Below are 19,358 nucleotides of genomic sequence, written 5' to 3'. Positions count from 1 at the left end.
AGGGAGTCCCCAGCAGTATCAGTAGTAAGGGAAACCTTATTTCCCTGACTGGCAGCATCCAAGGGAATCCCTGTGTGGTGGCGAGGCACTCGCAAAGGGGATCCCTGGACGCCAGCACCCGAAGCCAACGAGGATTCCCCTTCACAGCAGACAGCACACAGCGAGCACAGGATGGCTGCATCGACCTCGTGTCTGGAGCACAATGAGCACTTTTTTTTCCTTTAAAAGTGAACATTTCACAATACCCAACCTAACTGAAAGAAAAGTGTCGGTTAACAACAAAAAATCAATCACAGTCAATTAAAGGCTCCCTTCAGACCGGCACTGCCTCAGGATATTTTTTTTTCTGTCAGAACAGACTCCACTGGCTCTCTAAGCCATATGCCTTGCCAGTATCGGTGGCAAGGCTTACAGCTGAGGCACCTCTAAAAGAATTTTGGGGACATGGAGAAAATGGAGGAGGGACACGACTCCCTTCAAGTATGGCACCCCCAAGGTTGGTAGAATCCCCAAGAGAGTCCCCTCAGATCAGTCTGGACAGACCAAAGGCCAAGTAAGATTCACTAACCAGATCCAACTGGCCTCAACAAAACTCAGCACAGACTGCACACAGACCACTCCACCTGCTGGAGACTGAGAAAAGACCGGTTGTAAGAGGGACTGCACAGCCAACTTGTACTGATCTCAAAAGTTAGTGTTTCAGTCTCTACCTGCTGGCAGAGGAGCATAAACCCATCAGTTTCTGTGCTGGTCTGGAGAGACGATAAAGAAGGTTTTGTTCTTTGTGCAGTCTCAGGGGACTTAAGGGAGCAGCCTACCTTTGAATCCTTGCAGTACATTTCATACTGTTGTATCATCTGCCGGCTGGCCAGGCTCCCATGGTACACGATGGTGTTCATGTGGGTCCAGCCCGAGAACTCCCGTTCCCAGTTGGTGATGGTGGAGAGAGGAGCAATGACCAGGAAGGGTCCCCTGAGGCCTACACTGTACACCTCCTGCAAGAAGGTAATAGACTGGATGGTCTTCCCCAAGCCCATCTCATCTGCCAGGATGCAGTTTTGCCTACAATGCCAAAGGAAGCGAGTTAGAGAGAAAACAATGGAAGGAGATACAACTGTAGTAGAGAAAGAAGTGGGGGTATATGTAAGAAAAAGGCAAAGGAAAACCAAAGGGAACTCAAGATGCAGTCCTATATGCAAATGAGAAACAAACAGGCAAAACTAGGAAGGCAGAAGAAATCATAAGACATTAAAGTGGAAAGGGAGAGACAACATAATGCAAGCATAGATTTGTGCTCAATTGACTCCCAAAGATCAAACCTTGAAGGGCTTAGTGTCCTGAAAACAGAAGCACTATAGACAAAAAGGGAGGGAGCTTCAGGGTGTGTGTTTTCATAGCCACCTATAAAAAGTTGGTTTGTTACTATTATCGTGGCAACGAGGCTGGCCTGCACTTATTAAATGATTTTGTTGGACTGGTGCAAAACAGTGTAAGCTTGTTACATAAGGAACATTAGAGTGTGAGCCCACCGGGACAGACATGGAAAATGCTGTATGTAAACTGCTTTGAGGGTGACTTGTCAAAAACGCGCAGCACATTGTCGTGCCGACAATCCCATGCAGGACTTCTGCACGCCACCTAAAAACTGTTAGCGCTCAAAAGGGGTGTGTGGGGGTAACCCCCCTACTAAACTGACAACAGTTCGCGCTCACATTGGGATGTGTGTGGGGAACCCCCCACTACACTGAAAACTGCCGTTTTCCTGAAAACCAAAGGAAAACAGCAGTTTACAGTGCAATGGGGGGGTTCCCTCTCCCACCATGAGCGCGAACACTTCTCAGTTTACTGGGAGGGGTGTTCCCCCTAGACCCCCACTCACAGCGGTAACAGGAACAGTTTTTAACCAAAGCGCAGAAGTCCTGTGCGAGATTGTCAGTGCGCCATTGTCAGCGCATCAATGTCCCGTGCGGTTTCATTACGGAACCGCTTTGAGTGTGGTTGTAGAACTGCAAAAAAAGCAGTATACAGGTTCCAATCCCTAAATTTGCTATTTAGTGGATATTGCATCACCTCCTGACCCACAACACCTGGTTCCTGTCCCCCCCCAAAGCTCACCTATTGTACCAGTTGAAGAGTAGCCAATTGACCCCTTCTAGCTGGTACTCCCGCAGCTGGTTCCCATTTCGGTACTCTCTTGACAGCTCCAGCTTCCTCCATGACGTGGAGGCAGGACGGACCTTCCAAGACAATGAGACAGTTTTAGTATGGCTTTATTGGCAGCAAGTATCCAAAAAAGAACGGGCGACGCCTAAAACTCACCACCCTCTTCAAGTCTGGCTGCCGTGCCTGGATACGTTTGAATTCTTCAACCTTTCCCTCTTCGACATCCTCCTTTAATTCCCAAGTGCTATCTTCATAAGGTAGAGAGCACCACTTCACCAGGTAATAAATCACTGGCTGAAAGACACACAAGGGATTACAGTGAATGCGAAGACTGTTCAGGTACATTAGATAGATTGTGAGCCTACCGGGACACATAGGGAAAATGCTTGAAGTACTTGTATGTAAAACTGCTTTGAGTGTGGTTGTAAAACTACAAAAAGGTGGTATACAAGTCCCAATCCCTTTCATCTAGCATGGGCCAGCACTGGGGGTGGGAATGGGGGAAGAGTGATAAATCCACTACCATATACGAGAGCAAAAGGAGCAGTAATTACTATACAGACTCTCTGCTCTTGTTTAAACTGGAGAAAAAAAGCCTCAGAACCCCATCAGGGGAAGTTACCCTCTGACATACGATAAAACAACTTCACAGGCAAAAAAACTCCAGCATGTATCTCACACTTAACACAATGCACTTTCAAATGTTCATTATCCATCAATTTCAAAGACTTAGCCATGTATAATTGTTTACATCAGTTTGTTAGAAAAGCTCAACACTGTCCACTTCCTCATATGGAACAGTTCTTATCCATTAATATTGAAAATTAGTAAGACTGACAAGTCACACACTTTCTACCAACTCACCTCACCATTGTCCTTGTCAATACTATGCGACTCATCCAGGATCCGATCCACCTCCACGTAGTCCGGGTTGAAGGGCTCCTCGTCCTCAGGCAAGAAGTGTCGCATCTGAGCCATCTTGGCCTTGAAGCGTTTTAGTTTCTGGTGTATACGTTTGTCTCTTTCCAGTTGCTCGATGGTAGCCCACTCACAATGTAGGTAGGAGCTGTATCAGGTACAAAAAAGGAAAATAATTTGCTATCCTTGGGACATCTTTTTCCTTCCTCAGCAATTCAAGTGGGAGCTGAGTGATGGAACCAAATGGAAGTACAAGCTTTGGGGGGGGGGGGGGGTACTTGTGATTTGTATTGGCCATGGTTGATGGACCTTTGGTCTTACCTAGTACAGCAATGCTTAGGTACTTATGAGTAGAATATACAATCATGAGCAATACTCCCCTTCCTTCCCCTATATACTTCCAAGACATTTAGAGGGCATATACAATGATTACTCACAATCCCTCCCCTATGAGACCTTATTACTCCATCCACTCATTGTGTAAACATGAGGCAAATCAAATGAGCAGTAGTACAACGAAGGAGGAGCAGCAGGTGAAGGTTGAATGCAAGACTTACTAGTTCTTATATTTGACAAAAAATTCCTCAGCTTCAATGTATAAGCCAGAAGGGAGCTGTAAAGGAAAGAGAAAGATTACATAATGATATAAACACATGTACATTCAAGATATCCTGCATGGTTCACAAAGCGATCTATGGAGAAAACTCAGAAGGGCTAACTTCTGATATTAAAGTCCAACACTCCTTCAATTCATGCACATCGCAATGCTACAAACTATCCTTCCCACCACCTCAACAAGTGCAACGGAAGAAGATATTTGGGGCTACCTTTGAGTACCAAGGACTTCTCATTTGGAAAAACTGTCAACATACCTAAGACAACCCACCACCTACCTTTTTTTTGTAATTCTTTATTTAAAATAAGAAACACTCACAAAAACAACATATGGAAGAAACTAAAGACATATCTCTTCGCTCTATAGCCTCATTCTTATCCTTCAATCCTTCCTTCTAAAAACCAACTCTCCTAACACTGTAACTTCAAGAACTTGATCTAAATCTTGTTGTAAACCACATAGATTCCTTGCAGAAAATTGCGGTGTATAAGACACTGTATTGTATTGTATGTGTTTCTACAACCAGACAGAGCTATGTCAGCTGTGAGCAATGGGGGTGGGGGGAGGGATTTAAGAATCATATCAAACATTTAAATCAATAGTAATGAATGTTATATATGAGGTTTGTTATTGCATAGGCTATGGTTGGAATAGGAGGGAGGGGGTTAAAATGTTAATGTTTTAATGTTGAGTATGATAGTGATTCAAGTGTTGTATTCAGTTTCAATTGTTATTTAATGTTACACTTGTTGTATGATGAATAAAGATTTATAAATTTAAAAAAAAAAAAAAAAAAAAGCTGTGAGCAATGGATCTGAAAGTGCCAAATTTAAGATTTTACTTTCTCTCAGCTCTTTTTCACTAGTAGCTGAGGGCAAGTTACATTCAGGTCCAGAATACATTTCTTTTTTTTTTTATAATTTCTTTATTCATTTTTAAACTTACATCAAGTGTACAGTAAATATCAACCAAATATAATACATCACTTGAAAAATTTTCAATTATCATACACCAAGAAGATTTAACCCCCACCCCCCTCCCATTTCTTTATCTCCAGAGGGCTTGCAATATAAGCGCCTGATTCACTAATATCTTATCAATACACATTAATGAGAATTCTGCACTTAGGCCCCGATTCTATAAATGGTGAATAATTCAGCAGGCGCCAAAGAAAACAGCACCTACCGCATGTCAATCAAAGTTAGGCACCTAGTAGTGTCTAAATCAAGTTTGGCACAGGAAGACATCTACAACAAAGGCGCTGATATTAGGCTAGGGTTTCTTGGCCTAAAATACCAACACCTAACTCAATCCACACACAAAATCCACCCCTAACCATGCCTACTTTTCAGGTAAATGCCTCAGTATACATGCTTACATCGAAGTTGTACATTGATTTATTGTTTTGTTTTGTTTTTAGTTCAAATATTTTTATTAAGGATAAAGTGAAAATAACAGAAGAAGACAAAAGAATGCAATTTTGACAGTTTGTTCATGAGAATAACGGTACAGATATGATACAGCTTCAACCGATGTATGATTGTTGGTAGGCATGTACAAGGAAATAGGAATACAATATCATAAAAAGGAAGTAATAAGGAGCGATTCGCCTGCAGTTAAGGCATATTATTAGACTCAGAGCAATATGTAATTAAAGGAGACCAAGTATTATTGTATTTGCAAAGGGAAGTAGTTCGTTCCGCCAGGGCTTTTTCATATTTGCTAATCAGGCAAAGATTATTCCACCAGGTATGATAATCAATCTTTGACAGATCTTTCCAGCAACAAAGAACATTTTGAATAGCTAGAGACATCATTATGGTCAATAATTTACATTCAGATGAGCCAAGGGAGGAGGAAATACCATTTGAATTCAAAATGATAATGTTAAAAGTGAGTGGCTCTTGTATATGTAACACTGAACATATTATATTCCATACCTTCTCCCAATACAGTGTCAGATGTTTACATGAAAATAGAAGGTGCTTCAGAGAGCCTGTATGCGCTAAACAAGACCAGCAGTCAGTGGATTTTGTCGAATCTATCTTATTGGCCAGTATGGGAGTCCATAGAGCTCTATGTAATACATAATACATGGATTGTAACAGAGATGCTGATTTGATGGACTTAAACAGTTGTTGCCAAATGACAGACCAGTCTATAGCATCCGATGGTAGGTTCAGATCCACATTCCATTTAAGAGCTGAGTTCTTGGGAATGCTGAAGTAAGTTTTTTGTAGCCATTTGTACCAGAGAGATGCTTTATTGTGCCATACCGAGAACTTGGCTAGTAGTGTTTCCAAACTTGGACGAGAGATTAAGGTATGGGGGTCCGGTATCACTTTCCTGATACAGTGTGTTAACTGGATCCATTGGAATTGTTGGCTATTGGGCAATTTCCACTTTCGAGATAGGTCTTGAAAAGTCATCCAACTGTCTCCCTGCATCAGGTCCTGGATTGTGTGTATACCACATTGTTGCCATTGTCACCAGGTGACTGGAGAGCCTTGTATTTGAAATCTGGCGTTGTTCCAGATGGGGATGAGTTTAGATTTGTCCCAACTAACATCGAGTTGCGAGTCAACCTTACGCAAGGCAGACATGTAAGACATGTAATCTATTTTTATGGCACTTTCACTTATTAGTGCCAATTTACTAATTGGTTGGCTGGCCAGTTCAAGTCTGCCATAGAGAGGAGACTTGAACTGGCCAGCCAACCAGCTGGCAGTACTAGCGTATAAGGAAAAGCAGTGCCGGCTGGGAAGGTAGGAAGGGGGGCCCCGAGGAAGGGAATGAGAAGAAACCAAATGACACTATTTTTTTTGGGGGGGGGGAGCCATGGCCTCCATGTCCCCCTGCTCTGACGACTATGCTTGCAGCTGCCAGCCCCCTGCTGCTGGGCATATGCGGTTCTGCTTGGCACCGAGAGCCATGCTTTGTGGTGCAGCTCATAGCTGCCCACCTTAGATTGGTGAGGGATTAGCTTTAGGAGCCTGCTCCCGTGGCTCTGTAGCAGGAGGAAGCTCTGCTCTTACAGCTGCCTCCTCTGACTCCGATCATGGTCCTGTTGCTGCTGCGGGAGAGAAGGAGCCAAGATCTGACCACTAAATCGGTAAGGCAAAATCGATTCGAATTGATTCAGCCAGAGTGAATCGGCGAATCGATTTGAATTGAGAATTGGACAGCTCTAATGAGGAATGAAGGGGTTACAGTATGATCTTTGTAGATGTGAATTGCTCATTTACTCTCTATAAATACTAGAATTAGGGGGCATGCAATGAATCTACTAAGTAGTAGACTTTAAACAAACCGGAGAACATAAGAACATAAGCAATGTCTCTGCTGGGTCAGACCGGAGGTCCATCGTGCCCAGCAGTCCACTCACGCGGCGGCCCATCAGGTCCAGGACCTGTATAATCCTCTATCTATACCCTTCTTTCCCCTTTTCCTTCAGGAAATCATCTAATCCCTTCTTGAAACCCAATAGCGAACTCTGTCCTATCACACCCTCTGGAAGCGCATTCCAGGTGTCCACCACCCTTTGGGTGAAGAAAAACTTCCTAGCATTGGTTCTGAATTTGTCCCCTTTTAATTTTTACGAATGCCCTCTCGTTCTGGTAGTTTTCGAAAGTTTGAAGAATCTGTCCCTCTCCACTTTCTCTATGCCAGTGGTTCCCAACCATGTCCTGGAGGACCACCAGGCCACTTGGGTTTTCAGGCTAGCCCTAATGAATATGCGTAAGAGAGATTTGCATATAATGGAAGTAACAGGCATGCAAATCTGCTCCATGCATATTCATTAGGGCTAGCCTGAAAACCCGAGTGGCCTGGTGGTCCTCCAGGACAGGGTTGGGAACCACTACTCTATGCCCTTCACTCAACATGTAAACAAACTTTGGAATTCGTTGCCAGAGAATATGGCGAAAGCAGTTAGATAACAGGATTTAAAAAAAGGTTTGGATAATTTCCTAAAAGAAAAGTCATTAAACTTGGGAAACACCGTTGCTTATTCCTAGTATAAGCCACATAAAATCTGTTTTACTCTTGTGACCTGGGTTGGCTACTGTTGGAAACAGGATACTGGGTTTGATGGACCATCGATCTGTCCTGGTATGGAAACTTATGTTCTCATCATGGAGCAATTGCTTCTCTGATCTTAGGATAACAATCCACAGCTCCCAAGCTCTGCTCCAGAGTTCCCCTTCTAGGGGAAGGGCATGGCTTACAAAGTAAAGGTTAAATGCATACTACTACTCGTTTGTTTGCAATTGATGCCTGCACGAGTCCTTACCTCTTTCTTCACCACCCTCATAGAGAGGATTTTGTCGACAATGGCAGCATCTTCCTCACTTGGATTCTCCTGTGGGATGGAGACAGAAGCGGGTGAATAGCACCTTTCGCATTCACAACAACCCCATTACTATGCCCTTCTATAACCCCTCCCCAGAGATCCCAATGCTGTAGGATTCTCCAGGTTTTAATTAGAGTAGGCTTCTATCCCCTTCTCTGCAAGGGATGAATAAAGCAAGAGCACGGTGGCAAAACAAAGGAGAGAGAAAAAAAAGGTAAAATGAGAGGAGTAAAAGAAAAAAAAAAGCCAGGGTGGACGCACCACAAAGAACTGCATGGATGGCAAGACCTCGCTTTCTGGGGGTCCCTCGGGAAGCAGCAGGGGCTCTGGTCTCACAGGGCCCGTTACATCCACCTCTTCCTCCTCCTCTTCATCAGTTATCCTGATGTCCAGGTCCTCGGTGTACTTCTTCCGCTTCACTTGCCGGTTAGAGCGCCGCTTCTGCAGATCAAACGGGTCAACAGTTTCTACCCTATGTACACACTGACATTTACACTGTAACCTGTATGACGTGAAGTGCTTTTACGGAACAGAAAAGCACCTCTCCCAAGGGGTAGGAACTCCGTTCCAACTGGACTGCTGCCTGGAGCACCGCTCAGGTTCCTTGCTCCACCAGCTGGGCCTATAGCTGCAGCAGGCCATGTACCTGTATCATCTGCTGAACCAACCAAGACAACAGTTTCTTTCAAAACTATTTAAATAAGGCAAACTGTAGGGATGATAAAGAAAAAAAAAAAAGAACCAAAGATCTGGTTGTGCATTGTGTCTTTATTCACCAACCAACAGAACAATTTGGGATCCGATATGGACTGTGTTTCAGCAATAGTTTTTTTAACAGCATTTCATGCCACTTCACAGACGCTGAATGCCCGCTGGTACATGAAAGTTTGACCAGATTAACTCACAGCCTTATTTATAACATCAATGTATCCAACCAGATTCTGGACTCCTGATGCAGGCATTGTTGCCAAAATACAGTTTATGTTAGATCCCAAATTGCCCTGTAGGACAGAAAAGTTTTACTCAGAACCAGATCTTTGGTTCTTTTTTCTAGTCATCTCTGCTGTTTGCCTTATTTGTATCATTTGCTGGGTACAGATGAGCAGAAGGCAGCACCAGACCTCTCTGTAAGGTAATGAAATCAGCACTGAGCTTTTTTTTTTTCCTCTGTCTTCATCTGCTGGCAGAAAAACACAACCCACTTGTCAAGACTGAATTATATTATATTATTGGTGGAAGGGGAGGGTGGGGGAGGGACTTAAATCTATGTATTTATGATAATAGAAAAGATTTTCAAATGATCTATATGAATCAATTGTTATATTATTGTACACTTGTTGTGAGATGTAAAAATGAATAAAGATTTGGAAAAAAAAAAGACTGGTCTGGCATGGACAATAAGGAAATAGACACTCTAAACAGATTTGGCATAGAGATACTCAGTTACAGGGAAATACTTTTAAAATCAATAGGACGAAATATTTTTTTCACTCGGAAAATAGTTAAGCTCTGGAACACATTGCTAGAGGATGTGGCAAGAGCAGTTAACTTAACTGGCTTTAAAGAAAGTTTGGACAAGTTCCTGGAGAAAAAGTCCATAGTCTGCTATTGAGACAGACATGGGGGATGCCACTGCTTGCCCTGTGTTGGTAGCATTGAACATTGCTACTATTTGGTACTTGTGACCCGGATTGGTCACTGTGAAGACAGGACACTGGGCTAGTTGAATCACTGGTCTGACCCAGTATGGCTATTCTTATGGTCTTACCTCCACAAAGGTCCAAGAAACTAAATTGCTTCAACCTTCAAGCCAAAGGCCTGAAAAGAGCACAAATGTAACCCAAAAGAAACCCTATAGCAGCCCATTGGGCTTGCATCCATCTCCCTCCATTTACCTGGATGCTGCTCTCATCTTCTTCCTGTGGGGAAGACAGTGTGGGCATCAACTCCACATCGGAGTTATCAGATGAGGCATTCCTCTTCCGTTTCTTTCCCACAATAGGAGTGATCGTGCTAAGAAGGGTAAGAGGAGGACAGATAGACAAACAGCAATAAAATATTTTCTTTCTACACTCACTATGTCAATGAAATAAAACACTAAGGTGGTTAAATCTAAGGAAAACAAGAGGGGTTCTAACACAGAGGTCACAGCACACAAAAAGCCAAAACAGTACATCATAATAGTTAGAATGGAAAAAGCAACTGTGAAAAGGTCATAAGCAGCTTTCACAAAGAATATGGATGTCCATTACTTGCAGCACCCCTATCACTCCGTTCATAAAGTACCAAAAATAAAGTACTCCAGCTCTGGTAGGAGTACAAAACAAAAAAAAAGAAAAGCATTTACATATGAAAAAACAAAAAATTACATGAAAGAAAATAGCCCTGCTGTCTCCATAGTGGCCAGTGGATAATAGCCATAGGCCTCATAAAAACTGAATTTTCTGCAGGAATAGCCCAGGATGTTGTTATTATTACAAACTTATAGCCCATAATTTCCGAGGCTCATGGCAAGTTACAAATGTGCGTGCTGTTGCTGCTAGATGAGATATTTGATAGAGAATGACACATTGACAAAATTAATCACCGTTCCCGTCCCAGCAGAAACCATCTCCATGTCATTCTTTACCTAGAGAGGGAAGAACCAGCCACTGACTCTCAAGCCTTGCATTGAAGAATGCTGGCGTAAAAGGGCTGCGGTTGAGACAGATGCTAAAGAATAACACGGGATTGTTTCCCACAGTTATCTGCGGGGATGGGAACGGTGATGAATTTTATCACCGTGTTATTCTCTAATCTTTGAGACTATATGAGCCCCAGGATTACATGGAAAACCTGTAACCTTTGGTTTTCACTTCTGGTCCTCAGTCTGAAAGGGCCCGGAAATGGGTCAGGTTATCTCTTGTAAGTGCGACCAAGATTGGCACATAATGGAAGTTAACACACATGCAAATTTCTTTCATAAATATTCAACAGAGATATCCTGAAAACATGATCGCTCCCAGTCAAGGGCTGCAAACAGGTCCTATGTAATCTAGAAAGCTATATGGCACATTGACATACCTGAAAATGTCAAGTTGAACCAATAAAAGGTTTAAAGGACTATAGGAGATCCAGATTAGGAACACCGGAGAGTACTATCACTCGTTTCAGCATTTTCCTAGTAACTAACAGAAAAGCAGAAAGAGAAGCAGACACCACCTCCCCTCCCCCACACTTCATAAAGGCCCTTGATGTTAAATGTTTCCTCCCTCCTTTACCCATAACTCACTTAGTCTTTCCCTTGCTTTTCGATTTGTTGGTGCCCAGTGCAATCTTGGTCTTCTTTAGCTTTTCATCCTTGCTTCCTCCAATCCCCGAGGATTTCTTTCTCCTTTTTCTCTCTCCCTCCTCCTCAGGCCTCAGGATGGGCAGCTCATCTTCATTCAGCACTCGGGGGATGTTCTGTTCTCCACGGGCCCGGGCCCTGGCAATAGCCTCTGCCACAATGCGGTTGGCTTTCTCTTGCTTCTTCTGGTGTTCCAGCTTTCGATTCTCCTGCTTCCCTGAAGGTGCTGCAGTGGAAAGGGCTACTGCAGCCTCACTGGCGGTGAGGACTTTCACCACAGAAAGGCCTGGGGAACCTCCCTGAGATGAGCCAGCCTGAGAAAATAGAGAAAGAGAAAAATAAAATGGAAGAAACAAACAAACAAAAAACACCCCTTAAACTAAAACCTCCACCCACTCCAAAATAAAATAAATATTGCCAACTGCAGATTAGCCGAGATGGCTCATGTGCCCAAAACACTGCAGGGCATTTGGCCTTGTCCACATCCCAGTTTGGGAAAACTGTATGTAAATTGTGTTGTGATCTAAACCAAGGCCAAGTATCTTCCTATTATGTGTCACTCCCCAGAGAAATCGCATCACACCCATGAAAAAGAAGCTTAAGACTCTCACAGACTGGTGACCAATATCTAAATTTCAGAAGCTTGAGCCACATAGTTTGTCCTTGATCTTATCTTTCTCAGCAACCAATGTATATCAAAATAAACAACACTTCCATTTGACTAATTCTATCAGGAGTTAAACAAACAAAAAATCAGGACTTTTCAATTGTTATTTCATCTCCAAAAGAAATATTTATTACAACATATCCAAACTTTCTGATTTAAACCATTCCTGAGATTAATGATTCCTCCAGTATTACACGTACACACAATCAGTAATTGATAGAACCAAGGAATAGAACAGATGCACAGAGAGGTCAACTAGCTCCCCTCAGGGTCACATACACAGAATCAGTGACAGAGTTGAGAATTAGAGTCCAGCAGTTCCTGCTTTACCACGGAGTTAGCAGGTTCTGGGATAGGGCCCTAAGCATTACCTGTGGCTGTAGCACCACTTTGAGGGGCAGGGCGAGTCGCTGGGGTACAGCCTGTGCAGTGGTTGTTGAGGAGACCATCAGTGGTTGTGCTGGAGCCTGCTGTAAAATCTGGATCTTCTGTGGATGATGCTCTTGCTGATGTGGGGGCTGCTGCACTTGAAGCTGGATGGTCACAACCTTCGGGGCCTGGCCCGGTGTGCTCTTGGCTTGCGTCAGTGCCGCCAGCTGGTTACCCTGTAGCACGATTTTTCCGGGAAGGCTACCCAGCACTACGTGACGGGGTCCTACTTGTCCTGGTGCCCCGGTCAGGGATGGCTGCTGAAGAACCAAGGTGATCCGTTTCGACTCACCCTAATAGGGGGGGGAAAAAAAAAGAAGAAATTTTGATCTAACTGATACAAACAAAAAAGGCAAGAGACAAACACACTCGAGAAATGGGCCGCAACATGGCAAATGAGGTTCAATGTGGATAAGTGTAAGGTGATGCTTGTCGGTAACAAAAATCTTATACACGAATACAGGATGTCCGGGGCGGTACTTGGAAAGAATCCCCAGGAAAGAGACTTGGAACTACTGGTCGACAAGTCGATGAAGCTGTCCGTGCAATGCGTGGCAGCAGCGGCGAAAAGGGCAAACAGAATGCTAGGAATGATTAAGAAAGGGGTCACAAACATATCGGAGAAGGTTATCATGCCGCTGTACTGGGCCTTGGTATGCCCTCACCTGGAGTACTGCGTCCAGCACTGGTCGCCGTACATGAAGAAGGACACGGTACTACTCGAAAGGGTCCAGAGAAGAGCGACTAAAATGGTTAAGGGGCTGGAGGAGTTGCTGTACAGTGAAAGATTAGAGAAACTGGGCCTGTAAATACAGTTCTTTTCTGGATAGGACTTTTATGTTTCAAGCAAGTAAGCAGCAGTCCTGGTTGGGTAATTACATCAGTGGAGCCAGGCTGTCTTATGGCGCATTTCGGAAAGAAATTAAGACTGTATTGTTTGATAAAATTCATTTCCTAAATAGAAGTTATATTAATAACAATAATTCTACTCTGACTGTTCTTAAGAAATATGTTGTACTTTTGCTATTTGTATTTTGTACTTCGCTGATTGTCCAGCTCTCTTCGGTGTAAACCGCCTAGAAATTGTCTGATTGTGGCGGTATAGAAGAATAAAGTTATGTTATGTTATGTCTTCTCCCTTGAAAAGAGGAGACTGAGAGGTGACATGATCGAAACATTCAAGATACTGAAGGGAAAAGACTTAGAAGATAAAGACAGGTTGTTCACCCTTTCCAAGGTAGGGCGAACGAGAGGGCACTCTCTAAAGTTAAAAGGGGATAGATTCCATACAAACGTAAGGAAGTTCTTCTTCACCCAGAGAGTGGTGGAAAACTGGAACGCTCTTCCGGAGGCTGTTATAGGGGAAAACACCCTCCAGGGATTCAAGACAAAGTTAGACAAGTTCCTGCTGAACCAGAACGTACGCAGGTAGGGCTGGTCTCAGTTAGGACGCTGGTCTTTGACCTAAGGGCCACCGCGGGAGCGGACTGCTGGGCACAATGGACCACTGGTCTGACCCAGCAGTGGTGATTCTTATGTTCTTAGATGTCCTTAAAAACCAAACAAGGATCCAAGTTTTAGCATAGAAGAGTATGTCTTTATCTGGGGATACTAAAAACATAACATATAAAACATGTACATATCAAAAAAATATATATGCATACTATAAAACTTTTAATGTAAAGAATAAACAGACTTAAAACTATAACATCAAAACAAATAAAACAATGCAAACCATTAAAAACATTTGCTTATCAGGAACAAATAGCAAATCATATAAAAAAGGAATAAAACATACAAATCTGAAAATAATAGAAATACATATGGTTTTGATTTTATGCTCAACAAGAAGCTGTGAGAACAAGATGTCAGAGATTCATCCAAGGGTATATAGTTCAAAAAGTCACTTTATTGATGAATATGTCACAATAGCTCAAAGACTCGACACTGGCAGTGTTTCAGCGAACGTGCCTTTATCGAGAGTCTGTCTTGGGTGTAGACACAGTAAGTACACACAATTGTGTCTATGCGCTGGAAAGCGTAGAAAGGAAAGCAGGAATGGGTGTCCACAGAAAAACTGGAGAACTGTGGACACACAATTGTGTGTACTTACGGTGCCTACTAGTGCTGCCCGATTCAGGAAAAAAATAATTTTGATTCGATTCAGCCTATTGAATCGATTTTTCGATTTGATTTTCCTGCCCAATTGGGTGGTTTTTTTCCAAACATCCTGGTGGGTTTATTTTATAACCTCTTCAACCCCTTTGTCCTCTCTTACCCACACTGGTCCTGTGGTGCATACAAAATAAACAAAAATTACTTTTCCTCTCTCTGTTAAATCCTAGCTCACGTTCGTGGTCTAACACCAGCTCTGGAAGGATACACATTTCAAATCTGACATATTGTAATCACAAAACAGAAAATAAAATTATTTTTCCTACCTTTTGTTGTCTGGTCATTTTTCAAATCATGTTGGTCCCATGTTGGTCTGGTTGTCTTCTGATCAGGCTCTCCTTCTTTCTTCTTGCTAACCATCCATCTTCCATCTCTGTCCTCCCCTTGTGTTTCCCTTTCCTCCCCCGGAGGTCTGGCATCTTTCATTTTGTTCATCTCCATCCCCCCGCAGCTGCAGCAATGGACCCCACCATCCATAGATACACCATCTCTCCTTTTCTCAACTACCCTTTCATCCAGCATCTCTCTTCTGTTGCATCCCTGTTCCTATGCTCCCTCCATACCCAGCATCTTATCTCTCTCCATATCCAGTTTCTTCTCTCTCTCTTCCTTACCTCCTGTATCCCCTTCCCCAGGTACAGGCTTTCTCCTACTATCTCTCCTGCCATCATGCAGCCTGCCCACCTACTTTGGAGCAGTATCTGTCCCTCTTGTACCCTTCTCCCTCTCTCCATTAGTCCAGCACTTCTCCTCTGCTTTCCTCCCCCTCTTTTTGGTTTGGTCTCTCTCTTCACCTTCACTTCACCCCTCTCTTACTCCTTACTCCTCCTCCCTCTGCACAGGCTTGCCTCCCCGCCTTGAAGGCCTGCTCCCTGCCGCAAAGGCCTGCCCCCCTCCCCCCTCCTCCTCCTCTCCGCCGCCGCGAAGGCCTGCTTCCCTCCCCCCCCCCCGCAAGCCTGCATTTCCCCCCAGCTTCCCCGCTCTTACTTTAAGCACCTAATACAGCAGCCTGCAGGATTGCTGCTGCTATAGTGATCCCTGAAGCTGCCCATTGTCCTCCGCGGCACGTTTTCTTCCGCGATCCTGCCCCTGACGTCAGAGCAGGGGCAGGACCGTAGCAGAGAGAACGTGCCGCTGAGGACGACGGGCAGCTGCAGGGATCGCTATAGCACCAGCGATCCTGCAGGCTGCCATATTAGCTGCTTAAGGTAAGAGTGGGGAAGCTGGGGGGAAATGCAGGCTTGCGGGGGGGGGGGAGGGAAGCAGGCCTTCGCGGCGGCGGAGAGGAGGAGGAGGGGGGAGGGGGGCAGGCCTTTGCGGCAGGGAGGCCAGTTTTTTTAAACTGAATCGATTCACCTGATTCAAATCGGTGAATCGGGCAGCACTAGTACCTATACCCAAAACAGACTTCATAAAGGCACGCTCACTGAAACACTGCCAGTGTCGAGTCTTTGAGCTATTGTGACATATTCATCAATAAAGTGACTTTTTGAACTATACACCTTTGGCTGAATCTGACATCTTATTCTCATGGCTTCTTGTTGAACATAAAATCTATTATTTTGAGATTTGTATGTTTTATTTCCTTTTTATATAATTTACTATTTGTTCCTGATAAGCAAATGTTTTAAATGGTTTGCGCAGTTTTATGTGTTTTGATATTATAGTTTTAAGCATGTTTATGCTTTACATTAAAAGTTGTATAGTACTGTATATATTTTTTGATATGTACACGTTTTATATGTTATGTTTTTAGTGTCCTCTCATGAAGGCATACTCTTATGCTGAAACTTGGATCCTTTTGGGACGACATACTCTTAAAGAATAAATTGATACCATTTGGTTTTTAAGGACATCTCTCTTGCCTTTTTTGTTGTTTGTTCTACCACAGTAAGGTAAGACTCTCTCTCTTTACCTGGATTAATTGATACACAAATGACACGGGGAACAGAAAAAGATGATCAATGAGTCACTGAGGGATGCAGACAACTATGTCTGGAGCTAGGAATGGTGGTTTGAAGCGATCATGTAAAACACATATACCAGTAATTTACCTGTGCTGGGGAAGAAGTCACTGTGACTCCAGGTTTCAACGCAATGCCTCCTGATCCTGCAGCTCCAATGCTCCCTGATGTCCCCTGACTTTTTACAGGCTGCAGTAATAACTGTTTCACTGGCCGGGCTGCCTGCACCATTCTTTGTGTTCCACCTGGCCCAGTCGTCAATTTAGCAGCCAGGACAGCATTGCCAGAGACTATTGAGACCCCTTGTCGCAGCGGTGTGCCAGTGAGCACCTTGGCAAAAGTCACCTTGCCTCCATTAGCAGATGATTGCGTGCTTCCCAATGTTAATGGTGTACCAGCCACTGTCATCCCAGCTGGTGCTTTCAGGATAACAATCTTTTGTGCTTGTGGCTGCCCACCTCCACCTGCTGAAACGCCCATAAACGGATTACCCTGTTCTAGTAACTCCTGTCCCTTGGGGAGCTGCACGAGTCCTGGCTGTATCTGAACAGTAGGAGTTGGCTGAGGGTTGGCTGGCTGTGCTGTATAGTCATGCAGGATCAGAGATTCTGGTGCTGGTGGCTGTGGTTGTGGCACTTGCGGCTCTGGTGGAGTGTTCCTTATTATAATGCCAGAGTCCTGAACCAACTGACCCAATGGGTCCAAGATGCCAGTGAGGCCTAAGGCATCATCCATGGGATCCGGCCCACTCTGGCCAAAGGCCTCCTCTGTTAGTGAATCTAGCCCAAAGAGACTGGGGTCATCAAAGAGGTCCATGATAGGGTCAGCCATGTCCAAAGAAGGACCCTCACAGGCTTCAATCCCCTTGGGAACCAGAGGGAGAGCGAGACACACACACCACTACCTGCTTGAAGATCAGTGTTCATGAGACATCATCGAAACTCAGAAGGTGTTAACTCCTGCAGGAATAAGAATCAAAGACCTGTCAACAGAAAGAACAGAAACATGCAACATACAGCTAGTAATTCTGGCAGGTTCAGGGTTATTACTTACAAACCTTCCTAAAGAGTTATGGTAGCTGCAAGGGTTGAAATTAAATCCCTCTCCCCAAAAATAAAAAAAACCCTGCCATATGTGGTCGATAATCTCAAAGTAAAAATCACCACAGACAATCAGATAAAATCAGAAACAGGCACTTATAAAGTCAGCACTTTCTGAAAGTCGACACACTTTCATTAAGAGCAACCATACTCGTATTGGCAAGAGGCGTTGGCACCTTCATATGAAGATGACCTAATTAAACATAGAAACATAGAATATGACGGCAGAAAAGGGCTATAGCCCATCAAGTCTGCCCACTCCAATGACCCACCCCCCTGTCTTTACTCCCTTAGAGATCCCACTTGAATATCCCATTTTCTCTTAAAATCTGACACGCTGCTGGCCTCAATCACCTGCAGAGGTAGACTGTTCCAATGATCGACCACCCTTTCTGTGAAGAAGTATTTTCTGGAATCACCATGAAATTTCCCTCCCCTGATTTTCAGCGGATGCCCTCTGGTGGTCGAAGAACCTATAGGACAGAAGATATCATCTTCCACCTCAATTCGGCCCGTAACATATTTGAACGTCTCAATCATGTCCCCCCTCTCTCTTCGTTCCTCTAGTGAGTACAGCTGCAATTTATTTAGCCTTTCTTCATAAGTGAGATCCCTGAGCCCCGAGACCATCCTGGTGGCCATTCGTTGAACCGACTCAATTCGCAGCACATCTTTCCGGTAGTGTGGTCTCCAGAATTGAACACAATACTCCAAATGAGGTCTCACCATGGATCTGTACAGTGGCATTATCACTTCAGGTCTCCTGCTGACAAAACCCTTACGGATACAAACCATCATTTGCCTTGCCTTGGAGGAAGCCTTCTCCACTTGATTGGCAGCCTTCATGTCATCACTAATGATCACCCCTAAATCACGTTCCGCTGTGGTCCTAGCCAAGGTCTCACCATTTAGTGTGCAAGTTAGCTCTGATGTCATCAGCGATTCAGTGTTTACTAAATCCCATTCAAACTGATCATAAGAAAATATCCTTACCCACTGATGGAATGATTCGGACCTTGTTCTACCTAAAGAAGTTTATATTCTTTTGATGGGAGAAAGAACTTATGACTAAGAATTCTTCATTACTTTTCAAAATGTTAAAACAATTAACTACCTTTAAACATAAACCGGATATTCCTGCCAATGATTCCCTCTCAGCCGACTGTTTAGCTGATTTTTTTTACACAAAAATTACTACTATCAAAGCTAATATAATCAACAAAACTCCTGCTATTTCTGATGAAGATCAAATTAATTTTCAAGCTACATGCTCCAAGTTTATCCTTCCTACCCTATCTGAACTAAGACAGTTATTTCAATCAATAAAACTTAAAGGTTCTAAAATTGAAGCTTTTCCTCCTTTTCTTCTTAAACGATACTTCTCAGTTTTCGGTCCAATTATTCTACAAATTATTCACAAAAGCTTGTCAACATCATCAATTCCAGAAGACTGGAAACATTCAGTACTTCTACCAATTATCAAGGATTCTAAAACTAGTCCTTGCGATTGCTCTAACTATCGTCCAATAGCGAGTCTTCCATTCCTAGCAAAACTAACTGAAAAGGTAGTTTTTCAACAGTTGTCAGACTTTGTAGACAAAACTCATGTCTTGCATCCCAATCAAGCAGGATTCCGCAAGAACTAGG

At 43.6% G+C, this 19,358-nt stretch overlaps 1 protein-coding gene across 8 annotated transcripts in view; it reads right to left on the bottom strand.

Annotated features, from left to right (window-relative positions):
* Window positions 1–19,358, bottom strand: part of CHD8 (chromodomain helicase DNA binding protein 8) — a 105,775-nt gene that overhangs the window by 57,493 nt on the left and 28,924 nt on the right. For 6 of the 8 annotated variants that reach the window (XM_033924188.1, XM_033924185.1, XM_033924186.1 and 3 more), the window contains 11 exons: window positions 16,702–17,570; window positions 12,415–12,765; window positions 11,320–11,690; window positions 9,944–10,061; window positions 8,310–8,489; window positions 7,989–8,057; window positions 3,639–3,694; window positions 3,028–3,229; window positions 2,320–2,457; window positions 2,116–2,237; window positions 819–1,062 (listed from right to left, as the gene is read on the bottom strand). In XM_033924188.1, the coding sequence (XP_033780079.1) occupies window positions 819–1,062; window positions 2,116–2,237; window positions 2,320–2,457; window positions 3,028–3,229; window positions 3,639–3,694; window positions 7,989–8,057; window positions 8,310–8,489; window positions 9,944–10,061; window positions 11,320–11,690; window positions 12,415–12,765; window positions 16,702–17,442 (2,592 nt within the window). In that variant the 5' untranslated portion in view covers window positions 17,443–17,570. Of the gene's footprint in view, window positions 1–818; window positions 1,063–2,115; window positions 2,238–2,319; window positions 2,458–3,027; window positions 3,230–3,638; window positions 3,695–7,988; window positions 8,058–8,309; window positions 8,490–9,943; window positions 10,062–11,319; window positions 11,691–12,414; window positions 12,766–16,701; window positions 17,594–19,358 lie in introns of all 8 variants that reach the window. The other 2 variants (XM_033924189.1, XM_033924187.1) reach the window with 1 other exon arrangement.

This window comes from Geotrypetes seraphini, chromosome 16, assembly GCF_902459505.1.
Source record: "Geotrypetes seraphini chromosome 16, aGeoSer1.1, whole genome shotgun sequence".
In the NCBI taxonomy this organism is placed as follows: domain Eukaryota; kingdom Metazoa; phylum Chordata; class Amphibia; order Gymnophiona; family Dermophiidae; genus Geotrypetes; species Geotrypetes seraphini.
This window is presented reverse-complemented; position numbering and strand designations above follow the sequence as displayed.